Source organism: Yarrowia lipolytica, chromosome 1C (assembly GCF_001761485.1).
Source record: "Yarrowia lipolytica chromosome 1C, complete sequence".
Taxonomy (NCBI): domain Eukaryota; kingdom Fungi; phylum Ascomycota; class Dipodascomycetes; order Dipodascales; genus Yarrowia; species Yarrowia lipolytica.
In genome coordinates, this window is record NC_090772.1 from 17831 (window position 1) to 36234 (window position 18404).

Here is an 18404-nt window from a genome sequence, read left to right on the forward strand (position 1 = left end):
AAAGTAACAGCAGCGAGGACGACAAATAAGAAGGGGGGAGGGAGGGAAACGTGGGAAGTGCCAACTGGACGACAAGATATGGGCTCCAAGGGTTGGCTGCTTCTGTCTAAAATAAAGGGGGGAGACCTGATTATATACCTACAGGCCGTTGTTTTGATCCTATTTGTGAGAAAGTGAGGTTGATTGTGCCTGATGTGAAGCTGAAGATCCTGGTCATACTCCCTGACATCGAGCAAAACGCCGATTGAAGTGGAGCGATTTATCTCCATAGCTACATAGAAAATGAAGCTTGCTACAGTAACCGATTTTTACTGTATCGTATCTGTAGCCCTATTCAGTCTCAAATTTTGAGTCTCGACGAGAATCCACGTTAATGTTCCGTTGCATCACTATTGAACAACCAACCGATGCAGGAACATGGGTGTCCCAAGACTTAAGGAATACCGCTATGGCGGGTGTTTTGTTGTCTGTTCATTGGTGGTACTGTAGGTGTGAGAGTTGCGTGCCAACCACTGTATTACGACACCATCCACAATGTATTAATCTATCTATCCAATCTTTTCAGCTATATATATACATTATCCGGCTTGCTTATGGCAGCATGTTGAAAACCCACATGAAAGCGAAGGCAACAACAATCTTCACCTGAAGAGTGTGGGTTTTGAGGAAGGCCACTACCCGTCCAGGAGGTCTGCGAGTCGATACGGGAGGCTCAGAGTCTCCCATGTCAATCTGCTCACCCTGAGGCTGAGACTGGGCTGTGACATGCTCAGGCAGCTGCTGGTCCTGGTTGCCCACGAACAGCTTAGTAAGTGCGTTGCTCTGCTCTGCCACTGCGTGCGACACAATGATGAAGATGACGGTGACGAGGCCAAAGTTGAGATACTTCTGCAGCATACCAAGCACTCCACTGGAGGTGGGGGTGTTCAAAATGTACAGCCGACCCTTGGTGTCAGCTGCCAGGAAGAAGTGGAATTGCAGAGTGAAGGTCTCCAACGAGCAGGTGCCAATAAAAGACATCCATGTGGAGTAGTGGCTTCTAAATCGCACAGTAATGTTTCTAAGAATCACAAAAGCCACAATAGGCATCCATGAGATGTAAGGATGGGCCTGGTTGTAATTCTGTTTGATACCAAAGGAAGCAGCGACCGCAATGTAAACAATAAAGGTGATGAGTGCAACAACTCCAAGCACGAGCCTGTTGGTGACCAAGTTCTTGAGAGGGAAGTTGCCCTGTTTGTATCGCAGAGTAGCCACAGCGGCAAACATGCCAATGTAGACAATGTAAATGTCCAAAATGAGTCTGAATCGCCACTCTCGCAGGTTCCACTGTATGTTAAACAGGTACTTTAACACGGCGAAGACAATCTGGAAGGGCAGCTGGAATCGCACAAGAATGTTAAGAATCACGGCAGAAGCAGAAATCTTAGCGAGTACAGGGCCCACAGAGGTGTCGATGGAGTTCCAGGAGGGCAAGACTCGGAAGGTGATCCAGACGACACAAAACCAGAACGACACTAGAGGAGCAAAATAGTAGAACAGGTAATCGGTGTCCATCACGTACGCCAGGAGAATGGAAAGGAAATTCATTCGGAAGAGAACAGAAGTGGCTCTCTTGAGAGAGAAATCGCCCCTCTTGATGAAGAAAGTGGCGTGTCCAAAGCCTGTCATAAACAGATAGGCAGCCACCAGCACTCGTACAAACTTATAGATGGGCAAGATCTTAGAAGCACCTGTGATATGGTAGATGAGAATGATGATCTGCATCCATCCCTTCCACTCCTCGGTCTGGTGACGGTTGAGGAAAGAGTTATCGTTCTGAGGTTCAAAGGAGTAGCCAGTAGCGACCAGGAAGAGCAGGATAAGGACCCAAAACTCGGAAGCTTCAAACTGTTTAGAACTCTTACCAAAGAATTGAGTTCTATCACAGAAGAAGGAGTATGCCAGAGATGCAGCAATGACAACACATGCGGTGAGAAGAGTCTCGTCCTGGATGGAAGGCACAGGCCAAGAAACATAGCGCACAAAACGGGGATAATAATCTGACCGGGTGTATCTCTGGCCCAGATAAATAATAGGCAGGATTGCACAGATGACGCCCAGGAGAAGCACCTGGCCCATAGTTCGGGGCTGCTTGTAGTGGATACAACAGGTGTCTGAAAAGGGGTAGACAGGTCCGTTGGTAATGTCGTACTTATGATCCAGAAGCTCCTGGTTACACCGCACATTTCTGAGAATATCAGACATGGTCTTGTACACGTCAGTGTTCAGGTGAATACCATCCCTCTTGAAAGCTGCTCTTCCACCCTTGTTACGCATATCCACAAACGAGAAGGGCACAGATATACGGGTCTTTCTGTAAGGGTTCTTATTGAAGTTGTGGTCCAGATAGGTGTTCATTCGCGAGAGGTACTGAGCGTCCAAGCCCTTGAGATGTGCCTCATCCTTAAGTTCTGTGAGAGTAACGTAATCTGGGAGCAGCATGGGAGACACAGTGATGAACTCCAGCGCTCTCCTTCCAGCGTCATCCTGGGCAGCCACAATCTCATTGAGTCGTCTCAATGCCTGTTTCCACTCCTTGAAACCCGCGTCTTTGTCTTCTTTGTTGTGAATGTACCACATGCCTGTTGAGATGTGCACCATTTTGATGCGTTCCTTCTGTTCTTGATCGTTGGCGATCTTGGACATTTCAAACATGCCGTCGTTGTTAAAATAGGGGTCCCAGAAGAACTTGAGAGAGACTCCGTCGATCGCCACCTCAATGTTGGAGTGTTTCTCCACGTTGGTTGTGTCATAGTTGGGATCAAGATCCTTCACCACGGCCCAGAACATTTCCCGGGCGTGTGAGTCGCCAATGAACAGCGACGTTTCGTTGGTCAGACATTGCGCCGTGGACGCTCGGTCAAAGGTCCGAAGCATACACTGCTTGGGCTGCCAATTTCGAGGAGGCTGATATCGTCCCACCGCTGGCTGGAGCCACATTCCACTGCTTTCAAGCGTGCTTTCGCAATGGTAGCCGTCTCCGGGTGCCAGCAACCGAATGACCGTGCCACAGAATGCAAACAGGGCAAACCACCCAAGGATGTTGTTCATCATGGTTGTGGAGGAAGAAGTTGATAGTTGGCAATAAAAACAAACATTAGATGTTTATGCAAGTGTAATAGTAATTCTAACTCTGATAGGTGCATGATCGACAGGACCGGTTTTGGAGGGGGAGATTGTGGGCGGTTGTGAGGCGCAATAAACAGATAAGCTAGCCCACATGACCATTGAAACATTCAGATGTTAGTATATTTTTTATATTTTATTTTCATACCCGTTATTTCACTCAAATACTTCTTCTAACACTTTTTTCAGTGTTGAACGTCTCCACCCCGCCATGCATATTTAGGGTGGCTGTGTGCTGCACCTTCCAGCTCCTAACACGCGATTAATAAATGATAAGAGTAGGTGCATTTTGGAGGAATATTTTTATTTTTTTTAGCATCTAGGAGCTCCATTCAGCTTACTATATGTCTGATCCACCACATCTGGGATATCCAGACGACGGCATGGGAGAACGGATTGGTTTTTTTTTGAGTTCATCATGTCCTGCCAACCCACTGAAAACAGGGTCCGATGCGGAATGATGGCTTTTTACTGTAGTCAGTGTCTTTTACAGAAATACACCCCCAGCCATCATATATCCTCTCCAGGCATGGACCACTGGGTACACTCGTGACGTGTCATAATCACTGAGCCAGTATACGAACAAAATACAATCCTGCCATCGTACTCACTCAAACAACCGTGTTCAATAAGGAAGCTGGGCCAGACAGCTGAAATGTACCAACCAGTCGAGGTGAAGCACAGAACAAGAAGACACAAACCACGATCTTTACAAGAATGTACTGTAGTACATACAGCACGAGTAGTGTACGAAGTTTTTGTCAGACACGTGACTTGCTCGTAAATTAGCCAATATGACACACCGCCAAGGACCTCGGATGCGTGCGGTGCGTGCGTATGTACCCCACTCTGTGTCGATCAGCCGACAGTGATGTTCCGGAAGTGCGGTACAACTTTTCTTGTCGACCTGAGATACCGAGGTTGCGCAGGGGATCAACTTTTGTGTCTCAGAGGGACCCAAGTGCGTACGGAGAGTACAGTACATACTGTAGCTAACGGTAGCAGGCGAACTACTGGTACATACCTCCCCCGGAATATGTACAGGCATAATGCGTATCTGTGGGACATGTGGTCGTTGCGCCATTATGTAAGCAGCGTGTACTCCTCTGACTGTCCATATGGTTTGCTCCATCTCACCCTCATCGTTTTCATTGTTCACAGGCGGCCACAAAAAAACTGTCTTCTCTCCTTCTCTCTTCGCCTTAGTCTACTCGGACCAGTTTTAGTTTAGCTTGGCGCCACTGGATAAATGAGACCTCAGGCCTTGTGATGAGGAGGTCACTTATGAAGCATGTTAGGAGGTGCTTGTATGGATAGAGAAGCACCCAAAATAATAAGAATAATAATAAAACAGGGGGCGTTGTCATTTCATATCGTGTTTTCACCATCAATACACCTCCAAACAATGCCCTTCATGTGGCCAGCCCCAATATTGTCCTGTAGTTCAACTCTATGCAGCTCGTATCTTATTGAGCAAGTAAAACTCTGTCAGCCGATATTGCCCGACCCGCGACAAGGGTCAACAAGGTGGTGTAAGGCCTTCGCAGAAGTCAAAACTGTGCCAAACAAACATCTAGAGTCTCTTTGGTGTTTCTCGCATATATTTAATCGGCTGTCTTACGTATTTGGCCTCGGTACCGGACTAATTTCGGATCATCCCCAATACGCTTTTTCTTCGCAGCTGTCAACAGTGTCCATGATCTATCCACCTAAATGGGTCATATGAGGCGTATAATTTCGTGGTGCTGATAATAATTCCCATATATTTGACACAAAACTTCCCCCCCTAGACATACATCTCACAATCTCACTTCTTGTGCTTCTGTCACACATCTCCTCCAGCTGACTTCAACTCACACCTCTGCCCCAGTTGGTCTACAGCGGTATAAGGTTTCTCTGCATAGAGGTGCACCACTCCTCCCGATACTTGTTTGTGTGACTTGTGGGTCACGACATATATATCTACACACATTGCGCCACCCTTTGGTTCTTCCAGCACAACAAAAACACGACACGCTAAATGTCCGAAACCGACCATCTGCTGGCCGCCGAGCCCGTGGCTGAGTACCCCCAGTACACGCCTTGGCCCAACTCCCGAAAATCAGTGGACACGGAGTTTTCCGCAACCTCGTGGATTTACGACTTGGTTCTGTGGATTTTCACGGCTTGCTTTGACATTTTTTTCAGAGAAATCCGGCCACGTGGTGCCTTCCGAATCCCCAGAAAGGGCCCCGTGCTGTTCGTGGCTGCCCCCCACGCAAACCAGTTTGTGGACCCCGTCATCCTCATGAACCAGGTCAAACAGGAGGCCGGACGACGAATCTCCTTCCTTGTGGCCGAGAAGTCCATGCGACGAGCTGCAGTCGGACGAATGGCCCGAAGCATGAACTCAATTCCTGTCGTGCGAGCTCAGGACAATGCAAAAAAGGGAGAGGGAAAGATTTACGTCGACGCAGAGGACCCCACAAAGATCCACGGAATCGGCACCCAGTTCACGAAGCAGTGCGAGGTGCGAGGCCTCGTGGTCTGCTCGTCCTCTGTCGGCTCAATTGACGTGGCTGAGATTGTGTCCGACACTCTGCTCATTGCAAGAAAGGAATTCAAGGGCCCCAAAGCCAAGGAGGCTCTCAAGGAATCCAACGGAGGAATCACATACAAGTACGCCGACTACGTCAACCAGGCCACAGTCTACCGATCCGTATTCGACAAATTGCACCATGGAGGCTGTGTGGGTATCTTCCCAGAGGGAGGATCTCATGACCGAACCGAACTGCTGCCCCTTAAGGCCGGTGTTGCTATCATGGCTCTGGGGGCTCTCGCAGAGGACCCCTCTTGTGGTGTGCGAATCGTCCCCTGTGGTCTCAACTACTTCCACGCCCACAAGTTCCGATCTCGGGCCGTGGTGGAGTTTGGCTCTCCTATTGCCATTCCTCCGGATCTCGTGGAGAAGTACAAGGCAGGAGGAGAGGCCAAGCGGGAGGCTGTCAAGACCGTTCTAGACATTACTGCCGCTGGTCTCAAGTCTGTGACTGTTCAGGTGCAGGATTTCGACACCCTGATGCTGATCCAGGCCATTCGACGACTCTACCGACCTCCCGGAAAGAAGATTCCTCTGCCCATGGTTGTAGAGCTCAACCGTCGACTTGTATACGCCTACAACCACTACAAGGACGATCCCCGTATCGAGGAGATGAAGCAGGAGATTCGAAAGTACAACAAGTTCCTGCAGGCCATGGGTCTCAAGGACCATCAGGTAGAGAAGGCCCGAATCTCCAAGATTGAGATTCTGGGCCGGCTTCTGTACCGGTCCATCAAGCTTGTGTTCTTGTCCATTGGCTGTCTCCCCGGTCTGCTTTTGTTTTCTCCCATCTTCATCATTTCTAAGTCCATTTCCAAAACCAAGGCCAAGGAGGCTCTCAAGGCCTCCAGTGTCAAAATCAAGGCTAACGATGTGGTTGCCACTTGGAAGGTGCTGGTTGCAATGGGTCTGACCCCAGTTCTTTACATTCTCTATTCACTGGTTGGATCTGTGGTGATTCGAAAGCTCGATCTCATCTCCTGGTTCCCCACAATTCTTCTTCCCGGCCTCGTTTTAAGCATCATCATCACAACCTCATACGCCGCCCTGGCTATGGGAGAGGCCGGTATGGACATTTTCAAGTCTCTTCGACCACTTGCATTGGCTCTCAACCCTTCCACCAAAAACTCTCTGCTCAAGCTGCAAAATGAACGAAAGCGACTTGTGCTCAAGTCTTCCGAGCTCGTTACCTCTTTGGGCCCTGAGCTGTTCCCCGACTTCCCCGAGAACTCCATTCTGCAGGGAAGCGATAAGTTTGAGGACGAGGAGAACTACGAAAACGAGAAGCGATCGCATTCCAGATCCACTTCTGCCACTTCTCTATCTGCCATGAGCGAGGGAGACGGTGATGAGCTTGTTCGGGAGGTCCGAAAGGGTGCTAGCTACTTCCCTGTGAGTACCATTTCTGAGGACGAAGACCAAGCCATCTCGCGAGTGGGCTCTGAGGCATCTCTTGCTGACATTCCTCTGTTTGGTATGTCCCGATCACAATCTGGAGCTTCTCTTTCGGAAGCCTCCACACACGGCTCTTCTACTGGAGCTGATGCCGAGGAGGCTAAGACGGAGGTGACTCGCAGAATTGCATTGGCGATGGAGGAAAAACGACGAGAGCAGGATGAGGAATAACTAACTAGTTGAAATTTAGAGTATCATTCATTATAACGGACTTTGTGCGCTTACATGTGGACCGTATTCGCGTATGTAGGCTACTGTGCGATGATGGGGGCATAAATACGAGATGCTGATAGAGTTGAGATGTATCCTGTAGCCGACGATAACAATCTGTAGGTCGACGACGTAGATTCAACGAGACATTGTTCACGGCTGTAGTATTCAACTGTTACACACATGACAGAGCGTATCGCTTGCATCTCAGGTGGCAGTACATATTCATATGAGTACTCGCGCATCACTACAATCAATAATCCGAACGTAGCGGGGTTTCTGACGTGAACTTACGTGAGCAACCAACATCATCCGTGTGAGTTTGATGTAGTGAGATTTGAGGTTTAGAGTGTAGTTTGAGGGGAATAGAAGGGTGGAATGATCAATTTGTCCTACTAAGTCATAAATTCAAATCGAGCGGGGTTTCTAGAGTCTCGTTTCTTTTTTCTAGCCTCTACGATAAGCCAGTGTCCAGTGCGGATTATGCTGTCTTAGGTTGCTAAGTTTAACACAGTGCTGATCTGCTCTTGGTGGCAGGCAGACAATATAAAAATGAGGAGTTTGTAGGTGAAGTCCGACAAGACAGTCATGACGACAATTCATTCTGAGAAACTCAATGGTACTTTTGAGGGTACTGAAACCGATGGCGTACTGGAGTGGAAGAATATCCAGTATGCTACCATTACCAAACGATACGACGTGCCTATTGTGAAGACCGACTACCAGGGCAAGGTAGTTGACTGTACGAAGGACGGCCCCATCTGTCCCCAGATTGCCAACCGATACGACGCCCATGATGGCGATGTATGGTCTGACGAGCTTCTGTGTCTCAATCTGCGAATCTCCAAACCCAAGAGTGCCATTGGCAAGAAGCTGCCTGTGTTTGCCTTCATTCATGGAGGAGCCAACATGATAGGTAGCATCTACGGAGATAATCCCGTTCCCTTTGTGAAGCAATCTGAGACGATTGGAAAGCCCTTTATCGTTGTTCAGATCGAGTATCGATTGGGTATGTTCGGATACATCACCAACAAGGATGGACGTGCAAACTGGGGCGCTCGAGATCAGTGGGCTGCTGCTGAATGGATACAACACTTCATTGGCGAGTTTGGAGGAGATACAGACATGATTACTCTGGGAGGTCAGTCAGCTGGAGGTATGGGAACCTCCTATCTCTCCCGCAGAGACGCCATGGAGGGTACAAACCTCGTCAACCAGGTATTCATGTCTTCTGGATCAGTGGGCTGTTTCCCTCCCCAAACTGTTGAGCATCTCAACATCTTTCGAGACCTAGCTGCCAAAAAGAAGGGATGCAAAGAGGAGGATCTTGATGATATTTCCAAGGTCAGCGCTGATGAACTTCTCGACCTACAGACCAAGATTGGATACCCTCATGGTATGTTTGCATATGACGACTGGTTCAAGGAAGGCATTGAAGATGCGGTTCCCAAGGTCGAGGCTGCTATCATCTCTGATAACGGCTTTGAGGGCGTCATCTTCACGAAGAAAGTGCATCCTGACGACAAGGTCGAAGAGGTGCTCAACAAGACCAATCTCGGGAAAGCCGTCAAAAAGCTGTATAACATCAAGTCCAACGCCGACGTGTGCAAGTTCTATGGAGACCAGATGCTGGTACTACCTAATGTGACGGATGCTGAAAAGTTGCGAAAGGCCGGTGCCAAGGTCTACAGACAGTTCTTTGATGAAATTGACCCAATCAACCCCAAGATGGGCGCCCGACACGCCGTGGACATTTTCTTCATGTGGCACGACAACACGGACATCGACGAAAGCGAGAACGATCTGGCCAAGAAGTACCAGACCAACCTCATCAAGTTCACATACAAGGAGGCCCCCTGGCCGGAAGGCGAGGTGTGCTGGATTCATGACCACAAAATCGAATATGGCAAGTTCAATCCTCGACAACAGTGTTGCGAGCTGCTTAAGTACAAGCGGTCTGAAGTCAGAGAGCTGGCCACGGATCTGGGTCCTGATCTCACTGCCCCTGGAGGCAACATTATTTAAAACAAATGCTGTGTATGTACAAGTAGTAGCTAATAACATTCCTACGCTCTTGTTGGTCAAAATCTCATGTTTAATAACAGCTATAATTTACTGTGGTCATTTTAGGTCTGCACTAGACTCTGTGGGCACGGGACCCCAATTATTTTTGGTTCGGATTGCTTGTGTTCCTTTCCACTTAGTTCTCAAAGGTGGTCTGGTGGACGTGAGGGGCGGGGGCATTCTTCAGTCGATCGGGTCGAGAAGCAGCCTCGGCGTCAGCGTCGTAGACAAGGAACTCATGCAAAGCCTTACCAGCGGGAACCATGGGAAGAACGGGGATCTTCTTGTCGACAACAACCTCAACGAGCACAGGGCCCTTGTATGCGAGCATCTCCTTGAGACCGGCCTCCAGCTGGTCAATGTGAGTGATTCGGATACCCTTCATGCCCATGGACTCGGCCAGCTTCATGAAGTCGGGGTTCTTCTGATGAGTGTGGCAGTATCGGTTCTCGTAGAAGAGAGACTGCCACTGGGTGACCATACCCTGTTCCTCGTTGTTGAGGACAATAGCCTTGACGCCAATGTTGAACTGAACGGCGGTGGACAGCTCGGTCAGAGTCATGTTGAAAGAAGCGTCACCATCGATGTCAATGACGTCGCAGTCAGGTCGGGCAACCTTGGCGCCGATAGCGGCGGGCAGGCCGTAACCCATAGTTCCAAGACCACCAGAAGTGATCATGGTTCGAGGGTGTCGCCATCGGAAATGCTGGGCAGTCCACATCTGATGCTGACCAACACCGGTGGTGATGATGGTCTTGTCCTTGTTGTTCTCTGTCAGGTCAGAGAGCAGAGCAATGACGGACTGGGGCTTGATAACACCATCCTCACCTTCAGCCTCGAAGAGGAAGGGGAACTGCTGCTTCCAGGACTGGATAGTCTCAGTCCAGGGAGCTCGCTCAGCGGCAGAGACCTTGTTGATGAGGGGGATGAGCTGTCGGACAGACTCGGTAACGTCTCCCTCAACGGCTTCGGTGGCCTGAACAACCTTGTTGATGTTCTTGGCCTGGATCTCAAAGTGAACAATACCACCTCGACCCTCAAGGGCAGCGGCTCGAGCCTCGGGGGCAAACTTGGGGATGGAGCCGGTAACTCGGTCATCAAATCGGGCGCCGAGAGCAATGATACAGTCAGCGTTCTGCATGGCCATGTTGGCGTAGCCGGAACCGTGCATACCGAGCATGTGCAGAGACTTGGGGTCTCGCTCGTCAAAGGCACCAAGACCCTGCAGAGTAGTGGTGACGGGAATCTCGGCCTTCTCAGCCAGCTCCTTAAGCAGCTTAGGACCCTCCTCGGAGCCAAGGATACCCTGTCCGACGTAAAGGACGGGCTTCTTGGACTGGTTGATGAGGTTGGCGGCTCGCTGGATAGCCTGCTTCTGGAACTCGGTGGCGGCGGCAGAGGTGAGGTTGGTCAGAGAATGCGAGGGAATGGTGGACTTGGTGGGGATGGGCTCTCGCAGGATGGCAGCAGTAACATCCTTGGGCAGATCGACGAGAACGGGACCGGGTCGGCCGGAAGTAGCAATCTCAAAGGCCTCGTTGATTCGTCGGGGGAGCTCAGCAACGTTCTTGACCATGACGTTCCACTTGGTGCAAGATCGGGAGATGCCGACAACATCGGCCTCCTGGAAGGCGTCAGTGCCGATAACGGAGGTCAGGACCTGACCGGTGAAGACAACCATGGGGGTACCATCGGAAAGAGCGTCCTGCATGGGGGTGATGACGTTGGTGGCACCGGGGCCAGAGGTGACGAGAACGACACCGGGCTTACCAGAGGCTCGAGCGTAGCCCTCGGCCATGTGGCCGGCACCCTGCTCGTGTCGAGGGAGCACAAAGTTGAAGTACTCAGAGTTGTGAATGGCGTCAAAGACGGGGAGAATGGCTCCACCGGGGTAACCGAAGACAGTGTCGACGTTGTGTCGCAGCATCATCTCGTGGAAGATCTCTCCTCCAGACATTCCGATGAAGGACTCGTCCATGTCAGCGTTGGCAGCCTCAGCCTTCTTGAGGATAGGAGGCTTGCCAACGGTGCCCTGGAAGTGGGGAGCGGGCTGGGATCGTCTATGTTAGTATGCGATAGAGAGTGGCCGTAGGTCATGAGCAGATAACAACAGGGCTGGAGAAAAGGAAGGAATGTTGTCAGTCACCAGAGAAGGCATGGAATCACAAAAGCGAATGGAGCAACAAGAACGGCTGTAGTGACAGTGTTTCGGTGGTTGGATAGAGAGCGAGTTCTCATGCTTGTGTCGTCATATTCTATCACACTCCATACGTTAGACGTGGGATGGATATATCAGCCGCACCTTCAGACAGCTGAGAGGTAGTGATTGTGGGAAGATACTGATATTTCATTTGTCGTTATTTGTCACCTCTTTATCTGCTCTGTGTGTGTCGCTTTTCCACACATTACATTTCTGGTCGTTGCTTTTCGTCTCAGTTTTTTCCACCTGTTTTCGCTGGTCTTCTGACTAGTGCTTCCAAACACTATACAGTGGTTCTGGGTCGTTTATGGCAAGGAATACTCACTCAGCAGTTGCCGGCTGGGCAGCAGGGGCTTTTGTGTTGGAAACATATCGCAGACCAAGAGAATACTTGGATCTGGAGATTCTGGCCAGGTTAGTGGCCCGTCGGGCGAGTCGCGATTGCATGTTAGTATACAGAGACAAATCAAGACGCTTGCAATCTTATAAACCACCCGGTGAGTAATTGCGGAGACAAGGACGTGAAAAATTGCCAACCTTAATCCGGCTGCAGGGTAAGCGATATCGGCGGGTGTACACTGGGACTAGGGAAAGAGCTTACAGGTACGCTGCGGTATCGGCATATTTCCAAATGAAGCATTAAACGTGGTAAAACACATCGCCGGGCCGTGTTTCCAATCCGCTCAGTCTCCTCTTGTGTCGCCACTTGCAAGCTAAATTCTCCGATCGCCCTACTTGTAGAATCACCCAACCCTCGGCATCAAGGCAAAAGTTTATCCTCGGCGTGCTTGCGGAGAAAAAAGAGTCACAAGCAGAAAAGGTATCTCGCACATTTGAGACGTTTAACAAAGGGCAATAAGAGGGCAAGAAATAGGGACGCGGTAGGCTCCACACGCGGCACATATTGTGAGCACCTGTGACTTTGTGGCTGCTCGGTGTTGCTCTGTATGAGATGTACCATTACACCTACACCACCTACCGTGTTCGGGGCAGATAGAATTCGTCCCTGAGTCAGAGAGGCTGCATCTTTCTCTGTATCGACCCATCAGAAATCCACGTAAGCACAGAGAAAGAGGGCGCAGAGTATTTTCCGTAGTCTAGCACAATACATACCAGAGCTCGTGCTCGTGCTCATACTCGTACTTGTGTCATAGTTACCGTTTCTGTACAGTAGAACAATTGGCTCAACAGTTACTCTGCAGTAGGTATGCTAACAGATACAGACGTCTACAGTCTATTGGCCTGTATCGGCCTGCAAAAAAAGTCGGGAGTTGTCGGGAGGTCAAAGCACGTCCCACGATACTGGAGGTTGAGAGGAGACGTTTCACCATACATGAGCAAGAGAGTCTTGGCATGGGAAACTTGCCGCCCAGCATGCCACGTCCAAGAAACGACACCCGCGGAGTGTTTGATGCATTCGCTACGAGTACAGTGCGAAAATAACTGGTTGGCGCATCACACATCAAAGAGTCACCTTGCACTGTAGGGCTAAAGTCCGGCAGCGATACCGGCGTGATTAGATTTATGACTGACCACGTACATGCTAAAACGTGTGACAGACTTAAAACCACCCCTAAAAATGTAAAAATGTCCATGGGCCTAAACAATCGGAGACAACTTGTGGGGTAGAGGGAGATTAAAATGGGCTAAAACGTGGGGGAGGATATCGTAGCTAATGGTGGGTCGCCTAGTGCTTCGGATGGGCACTCCAAAATATGCACCATCTGTTAAGAATGAGGTTGTTTTGAGCCGGTTGCTACTAGGACCTCCGCACTCCAATGACCTCACAATTGCTACAGTACATCATTTCGGAGCCCAGAAAATCCGCAGACGACGGTCGATGCGCCTGGTGTCAGGCTTCTAGACTAATTTAATCTGGCAGTGCATGCCAGACAAAGACCAGTGCCGGAACCGGCCAGAATATGCATGATAACGTCGTCGAACTCTATGAGGATTGTGAAGGATAATCAGATTAATACGCAAGAAATTAATATGAATCGATGGAATTCAAATAAATTAACATCATCTATATATATACATGCCCAGCTCGTATTCTAGTAGTCCATTCCAACCCTGTCTTGCGGGACAATCCACAACCTCCCCATCATTGAACAGGTTCATGGAAGATGCGGTTGATATCCAGCGTGATGGACCCATCAGCCTCCGCAAGATCCTCCCTGATGAACTTTATGGCGCTCCTGGTGAAGTGGTAGAGAAACACATAGCAGTATACCTTTCCGTCCTCGTTGTTGAGGACCATGGCATACGAGTCCCCCTGTGCTACCTCCGCAGTGACACTCTCAAAATCAACAATGCGGTCCAGTCCCCACGCAAACCGACCTGTGAGAGTATCAGGAACGTAGTTAAAGTCGAACAGCAGAGAATAGTACGACTGAGTATTCTGCATCCCATAATTCCGTGAAACCTCGTACCACGTGAGGTTCGTGTAGTCGGCGCTGAATTTGGGCATGAGTCCCACCACGTAGTCGTTTCGCCCATGAACATAAATGATGCCTGAGTAGCTGGGATACAAGATGACTACTCGAGTGTCTTCCGACTCCATCATGAAATGCCACAGTCCAGTTTCCCAATCAACTAAATGCACACACCACATGGAGCCTCCCTCCAGCTTGATGAACAGAAACCTGTCAGATAACGGCCATACATGAAGACCGTTGGTACCATGAGTGTCTATTAGTCCTTCGGCTATGGGTGCTCTGCTGGACTGGCGAACATGACCCCTGACTCTGTGTAGCACTCCTTCCAAAAAGTAATAATACCAGCCTTTGGTGAAGTTGACAAGATAGGCTCCATTGTATAGTACCTCCGCGACAATATCTCCCTCTGGTGAGATCATGATTGGTCTGTCACGAGGATGCACAAACAGCTCGGTGAATTTCCTAAAGTCCCACTGCTTCTCAATACTCGCCTCTCCTGTTCTGAGATCCAAACCATAGTGTTTCAAAATGTCTCCATCAGAGTCAATCCACTCCATGCGTCCTCCTATGGTGTATGGAGGTCCACCGGTATACCAGGACTTTTGACGACAGGGAACAGAATCATTTAGAGGCGTTGAATTCTGTGGTAACCACTCATGATGCACAAAATGCAGCCTTTTATGTGGATCCGTGTACAGTCTTCTGGGCTCTGGTTGTGTGGTGTCATTATCATCACTTGACATGGATCCTTCGTCGTCCTCCTGACCACTCTCGTTATCCTCGACCTCCTGTGGAGTCTCAGGAACAACATCGGCCACCGAAACCTCGTATTTGTCGGGAGTCTCTGCCAGCTCCTCGTGACTCTGAATTAGCAACTTGGATGTTGTCCAGATAGAGACATACTCATCAAAGCAGAAAGGAATAGGCTTGTTCAACCCGTTGAGACAGTCGAAGAGCTTACTGCACTCATTCACCCACTCTTTTGGCTGCTTGGGTACGTACCTGGCGTCAAAACGTCGGAAAGGCAAGTGCTCGGTGCATAATGCGCCATAATACTTGTGGGGGAGGTATACATGAATGATATCACGGAGCCGTTTCGAAGTGGCACATAGTCGGGAAAGAGATGTGCCGTCGCATTGGGTGAATATTTCGGAAACAACTTCCAGAGGTATATTTTCCAGAGTCTTTTCCACCATGACTTTGCCCAGGGACATGAAGAAGCCGCCACAATCGCCATCTTCGAAACTAACACGATTTTATGCAATGTGCAAACCTTAGACTAAGCGGGACATGGAAGTGGCAACTGCAAGTTGGACATTTATGGACGATTTGTGGGATAGATTTATGGACAGTTTTAGAGGTGAAAAAGTCATCGCACGGCTAAACCTGGTGTTTACAAGCAGTTCATAGTATATGTCGTGACTGTACCGACCTCCACCTGAGAGATTCATTTATTGTTTCCTGGAGTAAGGACTTGAGATGGTGGAATGGGAAGGTGCACTTGTCAGATTCTCGATGATGTGAGTATATAATAACGAGAGAGATATCTCTACATGGAGCATCTCCGTTTGGCGCCCTACAATGCTCTTCAACAAGACTGTATTGGTTTCTCTGGTAACCGCTGTTCTGGCGGGTAATGTGGACAAGTCCACTATCACAGTCCCGCCCAACCCTGCTGCCCATCCTACCTACGCTCCTCTGTCGGCGAATGATGAGCTCATCTACGTTGGCGAAGATAGCGATGGTGTCATCTGGATCGACGAGGACAACATCACCTACCTCGATGGTGAGGAACTTTACGATGGCGGGGACAGTGACCACGAGTTCATCGATGTCATTGACGCGGATGAAGACGATCTCCAGTACGATGAGAACGGATACAACATTGAGATCGATGATTCTGACCCTGGCCGAGAATGGACCAACCCCCCTCCCAAGGAGGAGTGGGAGTGGGACGAGTCTGGACAGCTGTGGAAGAAGAAGGAGTGCTGCGAGACTCTGTACCGAGAAAAGACCTTCACCAAGTGGATCAAGCAGAAGCCCAAGACCCGAACCGCCTGGAAGACTCGGTACAAGACCATGCTTAAGACTGTGATCAAGACCGCCTACCAGACCATCACCAAGACTTATAAGCTGCCTGTCCAGACCACCACGGTCAAGATCCCGGTCACTACCACCAAAACCTTCAAGCTTCCTCCAGTGACAGTCACGGAGACCTACCAGAAGGACCGTACTGTTGTCAAGACCCGAACTGAGTCTGAGACCTATGACAACCCTGTCACCAAGACCCTTCATCGAGAGTACACCGTTACAGAGACAGAGTACTTGAAGCCCACAAACGATTGCAAGGGCAAGAATGATTGCTAGCGCTACAATGTTTTGTAAAGAGTTATAGAGTGTTTTACATATAATAAAGACAATTGAACCACTGTACTCTGTCTTGATTGAGCTATTCACGCTGTTTGCGTTATGTGTATGTATCGTGTTTGTGAACTAATGTGATCACTTGGTAACGGTGGGGTCCCACTCGTAACAAGTATACGAGTTGAGATCCTGAAGGTCCTCGACCTCTTGGGGAGTCAGATTGAAATCAAAGACGTCGAGGTTAGGACTCAGACGGTCCACGTTGTCGGTCTTGGGAATGGGAAGCATTCCCTTATCCAGACTCCATCGAATGAGAATCTGGGCAGGAGTCTTCTTGTACTTGTCAGCCAGCTTGAGAACACCGGGCTCCTTAAATCGATTGCCTCGACACAGAGGAGAGTATTGTTCGACAATGACATTGTGAGACTTGCAAAAGTCGTGGATATCTTGTCGCACGTTCCAGGGAGAAGACTCAACCTGGTTCAGAACAGGCTTGTACTTGACATCAGCGTCCCAGAACTCCTTCAGATGCTTAACTCCGTAGTTGGACACTCCAATGCTTCGAATGGCTCCTCCGTCAACCAGCTCGGTAAGAGCCTTCCAAGCAGCCAGTCGGGTCTCGGTGTAGGGAGACTTGGAGAAAGGAGCATGGATCAGAAGCAGATCAATGTAATCAATACCGCCCTTTCGAGCCTCAGCTAGGCGAGCCTCAGCCAGCTGCATGGTGCCCTCATATCCTCCAGTGGCGTCGTCCAGCTTGGTGGTGTAAAAGACCTCTCGTCGGTTAGTTCCAGTCTCCTTCAGGAACTTGGAAATACCCCGACAAGTGGCAGCTTCATTGCCATACTCCTGGGCAGTGTCCACCAGTCTGTAACCCTTTTTGAGGGCCTCGTAGACAATGGTTTCGGCGTCTGCACTCTGGTACACGCCAAGACCAATGGCAGGGATGTTATAACCGCTTGACAGCGCTCGAAGAGGAATGGAAACGGACATTGTGAGGGAGTTGATTTGATAGGTGGTTGGGAATAAAATGACAATTCTCGCAACCAGGCGTTGATTCCGTTGCTATAAATGAAATCTAATCAACCATTGGGTTAGTGGGGGGTGCCGGACGTGGCTAGTGGGGGCGTAGATGGCAACCGTGCGATTGTGTGATCGTGTCCTAAATGAGGTGATACTTGATCCGAGCGTGTCCTAACCCTTGGGAGAGAGTCCTAAGCTTAAAAGGTAAGCCCTCGCCCTTATCTTATAAATGGGGAAAACAAGTTAAGTTTGCACGCCGACAAGTGCACACCGACAAGTGCACGCCGACGAGTGTGTACGCTTAGGCATTTTATGATATCAACATTAAGAGTCCCCAGTTTTTTTCCTTGTATCGCCTGTCATTCCTTAGTTGATATTGGGCTCCTGAATACCAGCTAACTACAAACAGTTCACATGTGATATCATCATCGGCGACTCTACAGTAAGGTTCTGGATGTTGCATATGTCCAAAACAATGACAGGAAGCACGTCCCTGTATTACTACGAATGACTAATAAAGGGGGTTTGAAAGGTCATATTAGGCACGTGTGGTATCGGGGTTGCCATATTACAACCTCTTCCTCATCAAGTTGTAGATTTATCTGCTATCTTCGTATTCGCTTGATTCATGTACACGGTACACTTGAGACGCACCTTCTTCGGCCGTTGGTGCATGGTGATTGCCAGAGCCATGATCATGGGATGTTCTCTTATATCTACAAGACTGAATCCATGCATAGACGGATATTATACCAGACCGGTAATGTTCACTCGAAAATGTCATTTAGCGTTCGCCATGTCTCGGCAGCCGCCACGACACAGGTGTATTTCAGAGATAAGCCTGTAGCGAATTGGTTGTATGACAGTTGCAAGTATGGCACCTGTATGAACTGTCTAAGTCGTG

General features: G+C 49.4%; 7 protein-coding genes across 7 annotated transcripts; 3 read left to right on the plus strand and 4 right to left on the minus strand.

The window, feature by feature from the left end:
• Nucleotides 1-591: 591 nt before the first annotated feature.
• On the minus strand, nt 592-3096 carry YALI1_C00209g (uncharacterized protein; the record flags this gene model as incomplete). Its single annotated transcript, XM_501274.3, has 1 exon — nt 592-3096. The coding sequence occupies one exon, from the start codon at nt 3094-3096 to the stop codon at nt 592-594; it is 2505 nt and encodes an 834-aa protein (XP_501274.1).
• Nucleotides 3097-5188: 2092 nt separating this feature from the next.
• Nucleotides 5189-7372, plus strand: YALI1_C00230g (uncharacterized protein; the record flags this gene model as incomplete). Its single annotated transcript, XM_501275.3, has 1 exon — nt 5189-7372. One exon carries the CDS (start codon nt 5189-5191, stop codon nt 7370-7372), a length of 2184 nt encoding a protein of 727 aa, XP_501275.3.
• A 627-nt stretch (nt 7373-7999) lies between these two features.
• YALI1_C00258g (uncharacterized protein) lies at nt 8000-9436 on the plus strand (the record flags this gene model as incomplete). Its single annotated transcript, XM_501276.3, has 1 exon — nt 8000-9436. One exon carries the CDS (start codon nt 8000-8002, stop codon nt 9434-9436), a length of 1437 nt encoding a protein of 478 aa, XP_501276.3.
• A 175-nt stretch (nt 9437-9611) lies between these two features.
• YALI1_C00293g (uncharacterized protein) lies at nt 9612-12122 on the minus strand (the record flags this gene model as incomplete). The annotated part of the gene is made up of 2 exons (XM_501277.3): nt 9612-11535; nt 12001-12122. The coding sequence occupies 2 exons, from the start codon at nt 12120-12122 to the stop codon at nt 9612-9614; spliced, it is 2046 nt and encodes a 681-aa protein (XP_501277.1).
• Nucleotides 12123-13779: 1657 nt separating this feature from the next.
• On the minus strand, nt 13780-15327 carry YALI1_C00331g (uncharacterized protein; the record flags this gene model as incomplete). The annotated part of the gene is made up of 1 exon (XM_501278.1): nt 13780-15327. One exon carries the CDS (start codon nt 15325-15327, stop codon nt 13780-13782), a length of 1548 nt encoding a protein of 515 aa, XP_501278.1.
• Nucleotides 15328-15694: 367 nt separating this feature from the next.
• On the plus strand, nt 15695-16480 carry YALI1_C00335g (uncharacterized protein; the record flags this gene model as incomplete). The annotated part of the gene is made up of 1 exon (XM_501279.1): nt 15695-16480. One exon carries the CDS (start codon nt 15695-15697, stop codon nt 16478-16480), a length of 786 nt encoding a protein of 261 aa, XP_501279.1.
• A 135-nt stretch (nt 16481-16615) lies between these two features.
• On the minus strand, nt 16616-17470 carry YALI1_C353g (uncharacterized protein; the record flags this gene model as incomplete). The annotated part of the gene is made up of 1 exon (XM_501280.1): nt 16616-17470. The coding sequence occupies one exon, from the start codon at nt 17468-17470 to the stop codon at nt 16616-16618; it is 855 nt and encodes a 284-aa protein (XP_501280.1).
• Between the last annotated feature and the right edge of the window lie 934 nt (nt 17471-18404).